Consider the following 14189-nt stretch of genomic DNA (forward strand, 5'->3'; position numbering starts at 1 on the left):
GTGCTAGTCAAGCCTGACAACGATTAACTTCGGTGATCGGCCATACAAGGGCTGAGCGTACCCCCCTTACCAAAAGCAGCCACCAGACCCAGACGGTCATCCATCCAAGTGCTAGCCAAGCCCGACACCGATTATCTTCGGTGATCAGCCTTACAAGGGCTGAGCGTACCCCACTTGCCAAAAGCAGTCAGCACACCCGGGCGGTCACCCATCCAAGTGCTAGCCAAGCCCGACAACGATTAACATCGGTGATCGGCCTTACAAGGGCTGAGCGTACCCCTCTTACCAAAAGCAGTCAACAGACCCAGACGGTCACCCATCCAAGTGCAAGCCATGCCCGACAACGATTAACTTCGGTGATCGGCCTTACAAGGGCTGAGCGCACCCCGCTTACCAAAAGCAGTCAACAGACCCGGACGGTCACCCATCCAAGTACTAGCGAAGCCCGACAACGATTAACTTCGGTGATCGGCCATACAAGGGCTGAGCGTACCCCCCTTACCAAAAGCAGACACGGACGGTCACCCATCCAAGTGCTAGCCAAGCCCGACACCGATTAACTTCGGTGATCGGCCTTACAAGGGCTGAGCGTACCCCACTTGCCAAAAGCAGTCAGCACACCCGGACGGTCACCCATCCAAGTGCTAGCCAAGCCTGACAACGATTAACTTCGGTGATCGGCCTTACAAGGGCTGAGCGTACCCCGCTTACCAAAAGCAGCCAGCAGACCCGGACGGTCACCCATCCAAGTGCTAGCCAAGCCCGACAACGATTATCTTCGGTGATCGGCCTTACAAGGGCTGAGCGTACCCTGCTTACCAAAAGCAGTCAGCAGACCCGGACGGTCACCCATCCAAGTGCTAGCCAAGCCCGACACCGATTAACTTCGGTTATCAGCCTTACAAGGGCTGAGCGTACCCCGCTTACCAACAGCAGCCAGCAGACCCCTACGGTCACTCATCCACGTGCTAGCCAAGCCCGACAACGCTTAACTTCGGTGATCTGACGGTAATTGCTGTTAACAGCGGCGCTACGGCAGTCCGTCGTTTTCTTTTGTCCTGTGTGGGCCGCGGTATTCCGATATGACAAACAAGAGTGTTTCTTGTGCTGTAGTAGAGCTACACAGATGTCCAGACAGAATGCTATTGCGTGAATTCAACCACAGCTGGTTTTAAACCGAACTGGACGAGACTTTCAAGTAGCGTCGGGCAGGAAAGGGTTGAATGGAATGCCTGGAAGAAAGATGACGTCTTTCTCGCGAAACCCTATTGTGTAAAAAGAAAACCTTTGTTTGAGGAAGATAATGCGACAACTCTCCTGCCACGATTGCGGTTTCGTGTAAGAATCGTGAGAACAATAGAAATTAGAGCGCTTAAAGAGATATGCAGATACAGTATCGAACCAAAAGTATCCGGACACATACTACTGGACATTAATACAGAGTGTCTAAAGGTTTTTTTTTAAATTACCGCTACCAGTCACAAACTTTGTCACCTATTATATTACTTATTTATTTAGAGACATGCTTCGAGGGTTAAATTTCATCTTCAGGCTAAATTTCATTACAAAAACAACTTTACAATAAGGTCATACTGATGTTAATAGCCTTTTGTAAATGTTGTTGTAATGAGAACATCACAATTTTAGGTCTGAGAAACAGTCGTCTCTTCCACTGCTGCCAATCTCTGTGTCCAGTCGTGAGGAACAAAACGGAGGTGTTATAAGTTGAATACACCCTGTAACATAAATATAAAAATTGGAAATGTATGAAATGACACCAAAATAAGAACAATAGAATACGATAATCGGAGATACGTACAATATTACAGCAGTGTGGTTGAATAAGACAATCAGGGCATGACGTCATCATGTGTAGATGTACAAACGTAACCAGAAGCTAAATATTGTCAACTGATGTTGACTGCAGTGACTGAAACTGGCAACTTGTGTGTTTTATTTTGATTGTGCCAAAGGTTTCATAAGAAGCATAAAAAAATTCACTGCTGGTGTCTAAGAAAGAGCATGAGATTTTTATGTCAACTTATTACAAAATGTTTGTTAACAAATGATGTTACTGTTGTTTCAGCGTTGGCGCTGGCGTCTTTCGAGTGCGAGCCGCCTGAAAACAACCACGAGAAGGAGCGCTGCAAATCTCTCAAGTAAGTCCCACCTCCTGTTGTAGCCCCAGGTCGACGAGGACAGCCCACAGGGTTCTGTTCTGGGACCACACTTTTCCTTAATATGTATTAGTACTCTGCCACTAAACTTAACAAACAGGAAACACATTTTAAATTGTCTGGGGTGCCGTAAGGTGCGTGTGAGAGCAATGTGTGTGTGTGTGTGTGTGGGGGGGGGGGGGGGGTGCCACAGTTCTCTGTTCATGGGCCATAGATTTTATAAGTGTAAAGTAAGGGCTATCACTAAATACGGCAAGTGCTTCTGTTTTCCTGATGACAACTGTGATTGAGTATGTAGTGTAGTGTAAATGATTTATTGATTAAGGTACTGAATGACATTAGCTCGTCCCGTACAGCAAGCAAATTGATTGTAAACTGCAACAAAACACGTTGCCTACAGCTTCTGACACGGGGAATCTAGTAGAAATTTATGTTTGCAACCGCAAGGAGATGCAATAGTCAGCGAAGTCGAACAACATAAATTCTTAGACTGAAGATACAGGAATATGTCTTTTGGAAGTACTGCATTCAGAAACTAAACTCTGCCTACTTCACTACGAGAATAATATCCTGTGTTTTTAACGCTGAATTATGAAAGCTTGTTTACTTTACATACTTCCATTCTAGTACACCCTACGGTAATACATTTTTAACAACTTTGTGTACTCATGAAGAACATTCTCAGTTCAGGAAAAGGCAGGCAGGACGATGCGCCATATTAGTTCGCGAGGTTCGGGCCGGTCGTTGTTCGAGCGTCTCGGAATTCTAACTCTGCCATTCTTTCACGTATAATCCCTCGTGGAATTTGTAGTCAATAATATGGACTTATCTAAAAGGAACTGCCACGTTCAGTAAGTGAACACTAGACAGAAAAACTGTTTTAACTTTTGTAACATCTCTTCAACCATTACACAGATATGTGAACACTGTTGTGCATGTTTCATTTTCAGTAGGCTTTCATCCCAGTGAAGTATTTGAGTGATAAACTACAGATTTTCAGCTACTAAGTTCAAACGCTTTTCTGTGGCATTCCCCTCTGCACTAATCCTTAGCCCTTCGCAGTAGTTTAGAGCGTAGCTCTGTAGCGTACTACACATTTTGTGACCTGTTTTAAATTTTGTTGTACTTTTGTATGTTTTACTTTTATTATAACCTTTGTTATTTATTTCTAAATTTTTATTAGACTTCTGTAAGTAAAGTACTGACTCGTTCCATTAGATCTGACTCATATTAGATTACTGAGTCTTGTGACAGCTGAAGTTCTTTGTCGCCACCCCAAAATAAAATATATTTCCGTCTGAATTTGGTTTTCAGGGGTGTCTTTCCACAGAAAATACAATTTTTCATTTCACGAAGCTGATTACACAGTATTTACATTTAAAAATATATAGCTGACTAGTGTTTTCTGTGACTTGCGCATTTCCCATTATTCTGTGAGGGAACCTCAAATAATTTGGTATTACAGATATTGGGGCAGAATGGTCTACCAATCTAAAATAATGCAGATTGTCACATTTGTAACACAGGTAGTGTACACAATGAGACAGCGTCTACAGCGAGAGAAATAATTTTTACAGGTATAACAGAAGTATTGATATCGGATTCCCCTTTGTTTTTGCTATAAACAAACGCTCTAGCTCAGCCAAGACGGTGAAATAGTACGTTTCACTGATGACGCAAGTATCATAATGAAGCCTAGAGCATGATAAGGCACTATGATCCCTAAACAGACAGTGCATGGTGTGCTACAGAAGCTCTCAGTCATACAGGGTATAATGGGTATAAATGCTGGTATTTCTGTGTGTGGTACATTAATATGTACACATATCAGCATGTCTGTTGTTTTGTCTCTTTTTAATAACAGTTTTCTCTCACAAACGCGTTTCATAATGTACTGCTTGATGTTTTCTACACGGTCGTACCTGTTGGTATAGACTAACCGTTTTGCGACCAGACGTCAACACCTGACCTGCTACCCAGGGGAAAGTAAACGTTAAAAGCGTGCTCTTGCCACATGTTCTTGCAGGCAGCAACCAGCCTAAAACAGTCTGCGAATGACGTAAATAGTGAACCAACGCTGTTTCAATGGACTGTCCTCATTCACCAATAGAAATATCTGCACTGGTACCAGTTACACCTTGAATGTGCGGTTTACAATCTCTTAAGAAGTCCGTGGTAATTCTGAGAGCTGCTTCATTTTCTGATGGGACGATAGTGGCCGTAAGAGGCGAATTGGTGTTTTAAATTTTACATTGTCCCTTCCACAAAGGGATACCGCTCAGAAGAAATGTGATTAAATCGCCTTTTCATGTAAAGTCGCACGAAGAAGTTGTGGAGTTTCAGACGCCTGGAGGTGGCTGCTGAAGTTTTCATTCTGGGAGAGCATCTTTATGATGGACTAAGTCCGTCTATTACATCCCCTATCCGAAACCGTGATTTCCTGAGGGAGCAGGTTGTATGGTACTAGCAACCTCACCTCTCAAGGCGTTATAATTATGCTCTTGCCTTAAATTCAGGGACGTGGCAGCCACCATCGGAAGTAAACGATTGTTTCCTGTTCGTTGCATCCCTTGCGAGGAGATCGAGATAGTCATCTTAGAGAAAGTTCACCGATGCTCCATAATGCTGCAGCTAAATTATCTTGAATTATATACATTAGGTGACAGCTGTCGTACCCATATTTATCTTAAATCTTGATTTGCGCCCCATTGATGAGCAAGGTTTCTTTTGTGGTGGGGAAGACATGGGGGGTGGGGAGTACGAAACAAATAGAACGGAATGAGATTTTCACTCTGCAGCGGAGTGTGCGCTGACATGAAACTTCCTGGCAGATTAGAACTGTGTCCCGAGTTCGAGTCTCGGTCCGGCACTCAGTTTTAATCTGCCACGGAGTTTGTTGCATATATAATTGCGAAGGCAGCGAGTAGAGCTGCGAAGGCAGTGAAGAGTAAGCAATACATTCCTGCTACTGAGCGCTACTAGTGTGGCAGTGCCAACATATTGTACTTAATCGTCAAAAAGATGGGTGAGGATACTGTTTCATTCGGAGTTCCTGTAAACAGGCACTTTTTTGATATTTCTTTCTTCTGCTATGTTCTGATATAAAAATAATAATTTAACTGTTTCGATAACATAAAAGGAAATTCCTTGAGGCGAGATTACGTGACTTCCTCCGCTACACTATGTTTCCGACGGCTATGTATAAGTGACAGTCAAATAAAAACGGAACAAATGGGAAAAAATGAGTAAACTACGAGGGTTATTCCAAAAGTAAGGTCCGATTGATTGCCAAATTGAAACCACAGTGAACATCAGAAATGTTTTACTTGTAACAATTAGCTACACCTTTCAGCTACTTCTCTACGTAGTCGCCGTTCTGACTTAGACTTTTGTCATAGCGTTGTACCAACTTTTCAATAGCCTCATCATAGAAGGCAGCCGCCAGTGCTTTCCGCCAATTCTCCACGCTGGCCTACACCTCGTTGTCTGTGTCAAAATGTTGTCTTCAAAGACAGCGGTTCATGTGACCAGAGATGAAACTCAGGGGGAGACAATTGCGGACTGTATTGTGGGTAATCTAACATTTCCATTTGAAAACGATGCAGGAGCATCTTCATTGCCCCTGCAGAATGCGGCTGAGAATTGTCGTGAAGACGAAACAGCACGACAGTTATGTAATGTTGGCTGCATAGCTTCGGGCGAAATTTCTCACCAGGCCCTCGTACTTGGCGGCAGACACTATTTTCTAGACATCTTTACGCACTCACTGCGAGCTCAGAAATGAGAAGAGCGACGTGATGCTAACTGGGGTTATACTAGAGACACTACCCAACACATCTGTGCAAAGCTTTATCGGATTTTCATAGTCGTTTTCATTTCGCGACCGATCGGACCTTACTTTTGGAATAACCCTCGTATTTTTTATTTGAAAAGCAATCGCCATAACTGTTAATATCGTTATCCCGCCGAGAAAGAGGAGATCAGTGCGTTCATGGAAAAATGTTCGTGTTTGCCTACTGAACCATAATCGTACCCAAGTGAGCTCCTCTTCGTCCCCAATAAATCGACGGCCACGAATGTCTTTCTTCAGGGTTCCAAAAATATGGAAATATCGTGGAGAGTGATGGGAACTGTGTGGATTATGTGTAAGGGATCCCCAGCGAAACTTCTGCAGCGAAGTCGAAACAACCATAATAAAATGTGAGCGGGCAGTATCCTGCAACAGAATGGCGCAGTGCGTCAACATTCCTGGGCCTTTTACTCGATGCACGCTACAATTTTTGCAAAAAGCCCACGTACCGCTGTGCGTTAATTGTGGCGTGCGTTTCCTGAAAGTCGATGAGCAGCGGGCCCGTGCAGCAAAAGGAAAAGGTCATCATGACTTTCCCGAAGCTGGCTTGCCCTTTGTTGCAACTAAGCTGCAGACGTTTTGCTGGGAAGCCCTCAATACATCCTCTCACTACACAATTTCCACATTTTTTAAGCCCTGAAGAAAAACGCTGTGACCGTTGATTTCCTTCGAACGAACATTCGCACGCGTGGGTTCCATCATGGTTGGGTAGGTAACCGCAAACATTTTTCCATAAAGGCTTTGACGGTCTTACCTCACCGTCCAATAACTGTTGTAATACTTACGGAATTAATTTTGAAACAATAAACGTTTCAACTACTTTTTCTCGTCTGTCTCGTTTTTATTTGACCGCACTGCTCCGTATAAAACTCAAACGTAACAGGTATGTCCAGAGCACAGAGAAGATGCGGATGGGACTACACGTTCTAAAAGGAAGCAGAACTGGTCCACAGAACTGAGTTTAAACATTATCACCTATCGAAAACAAATATCCATGGAAATCGGCTTGGGTTTCTAAAACAACGATTTTGTGAAAGAACTTGCACTCTTCACTTAGGGTAATCTTTATAATGGGTAGAGGAGAACATGTTGAGTCCGTATTTCCAGAATTTCGAAAAGCTTCCTATTCAGTACGAAGCTGTTACCTTCCTGTTAGACGCCTAACCTTGGATGCGAGTGGATAGACATTTCCTGAGAAGCAGGATAGGCACGGTGTTCTTCATGGAGAGCCACCCACAGACGCTGATGTAATACCTGACGCGCCTCAGTGGGGTATAACAAGATCCCTGCTATTAATATAATACATTGATGATGTAGAGTACTGTATTAGTTGCAATCTCAGTCTTATCGCAGACGATATCGTTGCCTACGAGTAGCTCAATAAAATATCACCCTGATTGAAAAAACCAAACTGACAAAGCTGTAAACTTCACGAGGCGTAAAAGTTTGGAATCTTTTAACTATAGGATTAATACAACTAAGATCAGTCATGTCCTACAAGTATTTGGGACTATGGTGGAGAAACATGGAAAATGACAGAAAGGGACTGGGGCGGACTGCAAGCAGGGGAAATGAAATTTCTCAGAGCAGTTAAGGGAAAAACAAGAATGGACAGAGTAAGGAATGTAGAGATTAGAAAGGATCTTAAACAAGAAAGTATGAGAGAAGAAATTGAAAGAAAGAGATTAAGATGTTATGGGCATGTTAAGAGAATGCATGGGCAGAGACTCCCCAAAATTATGGAAGAACTAAAGATGGATGGGAAAAGACCTAGAGGGCGCCCAAGAAGACGGTGGAAAATGGGAGTGAGAATATCTGTAGAAAGGAGAGTTGTGACCTGACAGCAAGTGGAGGAAGAAGAGTGGTGGGAGGACCGAGCCAAATGGAGAGGACTCGTCAGCACCCAGACCCGGTAGTTGCTGGAGCGGGATTCGGATATATAGATAGATAGTGTTTAGAAACACGAAGTGGGATGACCACATAGTCTCTGATGCATGTAAAGCAAATGGCAGACTGTGACTTTTTTTACGATGCTGGGAAACTACAGTTTGTGTACAAAAGAGTTTCTATACAAAACGCTTGAGTAGTGGATGGCAAAAGTATCAGTTCGAAAAGAGAAGGGGCAGTTCTCGTATCCAAAGAAGGGTTGTGCGGAAGTCGCATAATTTATTGACTAGTGAGGGACTGTAACAGAAATAATGAAAAATTTTTTAAAAAAGACGAAAGGAGATACCACACTTCTTGCGAGAATCTGCTCAGAAAACTCTTGAGGCATTGTCTTTCATTACGGACACCACAAACGTTCTTCAGGTTCCTATGCACAAGGGTTGGACAAAAATTTGGGAACATCGCGAGAAATACGTGCTTGAACATAAATGCAGATGTTAGCCTAACCTGCAGGTTGCGTTGTCGTATTTGACCACTAGCGGCGCTCGTGCAGTGTCCTCAGGACGTTGGAAGTGTCATTCGTGGTCAGAACAGAGTTCTATGCGGGTGTGAGTGCATCGTGTCGGAGCTGAGTGACTTCGACCGTGGTCAGATTGTTGGTGGTAGTAAGGTGTGTGCTCCCGTAACGAACGGAGCCGAAGTGATTGGCGTTGCAAGAGGGAAAGCGTAGAAACATCATCTTCTAAGTTACAATGTGGACGAAAATGCGTGTTAAATTGACAGACGGTCATTGAAGAGGGTTCTGACAAGGAATAAGAGGACGACAGCTGAAAAAGTCACTGCAGAACTGAATGTCGCAACCGCCTATCAGCATCAAAACAACACGAAGGGAGCTCCATGAGCAGGGAATTACAGGGGAGTCGGAATTCCGTAACCACTCATCGGTGATGCAGATGCCTGTAACAGGAAAACGTGGTGCCGAAACTGTAAAACGTGGACCATGTTGCAATGTCATTTGGTCGGGTGGGTATTGTATCACGCTCTTGCCAACTTCTGGGTGAGTTTACGTACTAAGAGTGAAACATGGCGGCGGTTCGGTGGCGATGTGGGCAGCCATATCGTGGTGTTCCATGGGCCCGAGGTTACATTGAAAATCCGCGTTAGTACTAAGGATGAGAGAAGGCTGTGTAATCGCGATGCACTTCCATCATCGTTAAAAATTTTCACTATCTTTGCAGTGACAGTGATATAAGATTTTCTTGAAAATCGTATAGGACCTGTATTCATCCGTTCGAGACGACTGAAAGCTGTCTGGAATGCCAACGGGTTTCCTGCACCGTGTTAGTCACGGTAATGTACTGTGCTTTTTGGTGTTTCTCTATTTTTGTCCAACACTTGTGTCTATCCCGTAGACATCGTGCAGATAAAACTGTGCAAACAACAGCTCTCATAGAGGTGTACAATCAGTCTTTCGCACCCTTCATTAAAGAATCAAACGCGCAGTAAACGTATGTCCCAATGAAAAGCTAACCACTGCCATACACTCCACAGTAATAGGGATGTAGATTTAGACCTTTCGTCAGTGGTGCGTCCATGTCCGACAGATTCGAAACTTGGTTTGTTCTATCGAAAAGCAAATATAGCGAAGGGACAAGAGCTGAGGACTTCGGTAACTAAACCATGACTCGAAAGATGGAACCGACGATGCTTTTCTGGATGTTTCGCAACGAAAGAGTCGTTAGCACTACTTCCCATCACCAGCATCCATCACATTGTCTGACAGGGGGGACCAGTTGTAAAGTGTGGAGTGTAGGGTGTTGAAAGAGGGCACAGTGGACGCCATTTGTGTAATTAAATAATGCTGCGCACTCGCACACACACGCACACACACACACAACGCCGCTTTTAATCAGCGTGTTCACTCTCTGCAAGCATTCGTGAAAGAAAGTCCCCGATGCTCGCTGGGCTTTGATGACACCTACGTACCCTGCCTCTTTCTCCCACCTCCTCAACGCAAAGCGAAATTCGTAGCTGAATAACTCTCTCTCTCTCTCTCTCTCTTTGCAGCTCGTGCCGTAATACAGATCTGCATTATTGAATTTTATTAAAAGGATGGAGAAAGAAGCTGGCAGTAAATTCATAAAGCAGATGGAGAAAGGGACGCACAAAGTGGTCATATAATCCGGTTTTCATTGACGACATTTCCCAGGCGACGTATATATATATATCCCTCTCTCTGCTTTGCGTGGTTTCGTCCCCTGCAAGGCTTGTTGATTTTTTAATAATTTTTGAAGTCCAGCAAGGGGACAATATAGGCTGGCGCTCTTCATATCCTACTAATACCATTTGGGAGTAAGTGTCCACACATCAATTTCGTGTAGCAGTTCGATGCAGTTCTCAAAAAAATTCGAAAGAATCGATTTTGAAAATTTCCGAACGCTGTGAAGTTTAAAAAAAGTTGAACCTCTGTCCGTAGCTTTTTAGTCTTGTAATTGCGAAATGCTAGTTCGATTCATGATTGACACAATTTTTTATTACGTACGTACTATTGCATTCTGTATTTCTGATGACTGAAAAGTTGACTAACAAATATTGTCTCATACTTTTGTGATAAAATAATGATAACTTTTAATTATTAATCGCATGAAAATAGGAGTATTCATAATGCATTAATATTTTCTAAGAAAAGCGAAACATTAAACAAAAAATCATATTATCACAATGAAATAATATTTGCTACAAAAAAGCGAAACAGTGAATAAAAAATCATTTTATTTATTTATTTATGCATTTATTTATGCATTTATTTTACATGGCAAGATTAGGGCCTTCAGGCCCTCTCTTACACCTAACCAGGCATACTCAGATTGAACGAGTTACAGTTTCTACAGAACATTAAGGACATATAACGTATTATACAGTATTGATGTTAAAGAAAAGAAAATAGAGATTATAACAGTAGTACAATGATAATTATAACAATAAAAAAGTAATTACAACAATAAAGAATAATATTGATAATAATAATAATAATAATAGTAGTAGTAATGACTATGTATATGAAAGTAAACATACTTTTCTTTTGTGAATGTCAGTCCTATTGTTAGTTGGGAATTTTCTCGTTATGTTCTTGCAGCTTGTGAGTTATTCTCATCGAGCAGAGACATAAGACGATAGAATGGGGTGAAAGAGATATAGAAGAGGTAGATAGGTTAGAGGAAGAGAAATAGAATGGTAAAATTCGAAGCTGTGATGGAGAGGAGAAAGAAAGATATGAGAGGGGCACAACAATGGTGGCTATACCGTCCCTAATATGTAAGTTTTGAGTACCCTCTTGAATGTTGAGTGGTTCTGTATAAGACGCAGATCACAGGGGAGCGCGTTCCATAGTCGTATGGCTGAGATGGAGAACGACACGAAGAAAGATTTTGTGTTATGTAAAGGTACAGCCAAGATGCTAGACGTATCCGATCTGGTATTGCGGTTGTGGCATGATGATAGGTGTTTAATGTGAGAAGATAAGTTTTGGGGGCACCAGTGGCTAAGAAATCGATGAAGTAAGCACATCGTGTGGAGATCGCGTGCCTTATGTGGGCGTATCCATCCTATGTGGGCGTATCCACCCTAGCTGGGAGTATCAAGGAAAATTGCGATCCAATATTTGTTAGTTAACATTTCTAACCGGCAGTAATATATATTACTGCCGGGAAGAAACGCAAAACTTTCAAGGACAAGAGCATTTAATTGACAAGAGGTGCGAAAGTTGTTTTATCATTGTAGGAGTGTGTATTACAAAAATTCAGACCAAATGAAACAGACGTCACAGTAAAGGCTGTCCAAACAATCGCATCAGTACATCGTATTCGCGCGTGCAAACGATCATAAAGCTGCCGAATGGTCTTCTGCGATACATTGTTCCAAGGATCTTAAGCATTTTGATGGACTTCCGCTAAATAATTCTTACAGGCCCTGCAGAGCGAATAAATTTCCACTTCGTCATACGTTTTCAGTTAGCGAGAGGTGTGGTGGTCTTGCTGCCGAGCAGTGCTGTAAAAACGGACCACCTTCCTGTCGAGGAAATGTTAGTGGCATACAGATAACAATACGTTCAGTGAAGAGGTCTCTGGTAACTTTACCCTGTGTGGCTGCGAGTCACTAATGGCTCCGCCGCGCCGTGAAAGATGCAGTGGGACTTGTATATCGTGGGCGAATGCACTCTGGAATCACCAGGTCTTCGCCATTAACGATGTGTCCGTCACTCGCTTGCGGATTGAACCTAGTCCTCATCGCTGAAGGCTACAAACACCATTCCACTCTCGAGTTAACTCTCTCACGACACATGAGTAGCCATGCTTGGCGGTGTCATGGCGTCAGCGGTAGCCCGCACAGGGGCGCCCGTGATTTTAATTCTGCTACAGGCAGACGGTTCCCGGTAGCCCTCGTGAAACAGCAGGTGCGGCACGTGCCCGGGTGTAGTCCCTAGGTGATGGCCGGTCGACCACTGTGCGACCGAACCGCCGAATCTTTCCATCAGTAAATGGGGTATGTTCTCAACTGATTCGGTTGTTTTAACCCCCTCCACTGATGGATTCACACGCTTCCTAATTCCGTATGTATAAAACCAATACGGACTTGTAGCTGTCACGCCTTTGCGCTTACTGCTACGTATTTTAACCGTAATTAGCTCAGTCCTAATGGTAAGAGATAGTAGTGAATTCACGTTGTTAATATTTGAATACAGCACAGCTGCCACAAGCTCAGTTCACTTTTACTCCACTCTTACCCTCGCCTTTGCACCACATTAACTATGTGCTACGTGGACCTTGCTAAATTCACTTGCGTGTACATTTTGACCGTTACTCGCCAGTATTTACCTAATGATTAGCACACTCCTAACCGGACTATTTCCCAAAGAGCTGTGATGATTGAACGGGTTCGATCCACGGCCTACAGTGCCCTACAGTTCACACGGTAACACTGCCTACCTGACCCACTTAACTTGGTAGTGAGCTTACGTATCCAATCACCACTGCTAGCAGCAGTGGATAATCCTACCAGCACGACGAGAGCAGCAGACTTACCGTCGAATCCTCCTGAAAATACTTGTAACTACGGTCGCCAGCTCTGAAGGAGCAAAAGAATAAATCAATTTTTGGCTCGTTTCAAAGTGAAACGGCTTGAGTTGAATTTAAACTTAATTCTGAATATTACTATTTCTGATCATTCGAGGTGATTCTACAAAGCAAATACTCTTTCAATTTCTGTGAGTTGGCTTGGTAATTACTACCAAGACTATTTATGCAACTTGGGTTAACAAAATTCTATCTTTCAACTTTATGTAATGATTTTGGATATTACTCTTTGGACAATTGATATAGAATTGCTTAAGTGACTTTACTTGAAAGGTTACTCAGAAAAATTTAAGTAACTATAAATAGGCGACTCATTCTGGTGTGACCATTGCTCTTTTCAACATTCTTATCCGCTAAAGTATTCTACAACAAAAAGAATTGTAAATGAAAGAGGCGATGGTGGCCTCAGTCTGATTTCACTATACTATGTTTGAGGTTACTTCACTTTACAATGAACAGCATGCGTCGTAATTTTACTCATTACTATATTCTGTCCTCTGTATTTGCATAAGACAAAACTGGTATTCTCCTTTTACATTTATACAAAGTTCGAATTAACAATTGCAAGCAGTCTTGCCTTGGGTAGACGTGTCGGTGCTGGTGGTGAGATGCATGTGGCTAACGCAGCTCTTCATGCCTCCTGCCCTTAATGGCGGCTGGAACTACGAGCTGTAGCACTCGTATAAGCTACTGCACGTCCGCCATAAAATCTGGGCGCAGGAAGTCTTACAATCACCCCCAGTGGCATGGAGGCGGCTTCGATAATCATTCGTCGCGTTTTACTCCACAAGCGGCGACGATATTCGCCTCTTCGCTGTTGCACAATCACTTTTGCGTGAGCAGAGTTACACACGTCCGATCACGTCAACACTCCCCAGGCCATTCCATTGTTCAGTCCCTGTGTCTCCAGCTACCGCTAGCTACGCTCGTATCACCAAGAGTGGGGGCGTTCCCCTACCACCTTTTCATTGAAATCATTTAGTATTTAAGATAATTTATATTTATTACCCTGGAGTTCATACCAGTCATAATAATTTACTACTAGCGCTTTACAATATTAAATTATACAGTAATAACTTATAATTACCAAGAAAAAGAATACATTTGACTCCGAGAGCTTAGTGCATTGTCTGACAGGTAGCG

General features: G+C 43.0%; 1 protein-coding gene across 1 annotated transcript in view; it reads left to right on the forward strand.

The window, feature by feature from the left end:
• LOC124779384 (ras-GEF domain-containing family member 1B-like) overlaps window positions 1–14189 on the forward strand; it is a 318387-nt gene that overhangs the window by 297092 nt on the left and 7106 nt on the right. The window contains exon 8 of the mRNA XM_047253708.1: window positions 2087–2159. Coding sequence (XP_047109664.1) covers window positions 2087–2159 — 73 coding nt within the window. The remainder of the gene's footprint in view (window positions 1–2086; window positions 2160–14189) is intronic.

This window comes from Schistocerca piceifrons, chromosome 1 (genome assembly GCF_021461385.2).
Source record: "Schistocerca piceifrons isolate TAMUIC-IGC-003096 chromosome 1, iqSchPice1.1, whole genome shotgun sequence".
Classification (NCBI taxonomy): Eukaryota; Metazoa; Arthropoda; class Insecta; order Orthoptera; family Acrididae; genus Schistocerca; species Schistocerca piceifrons.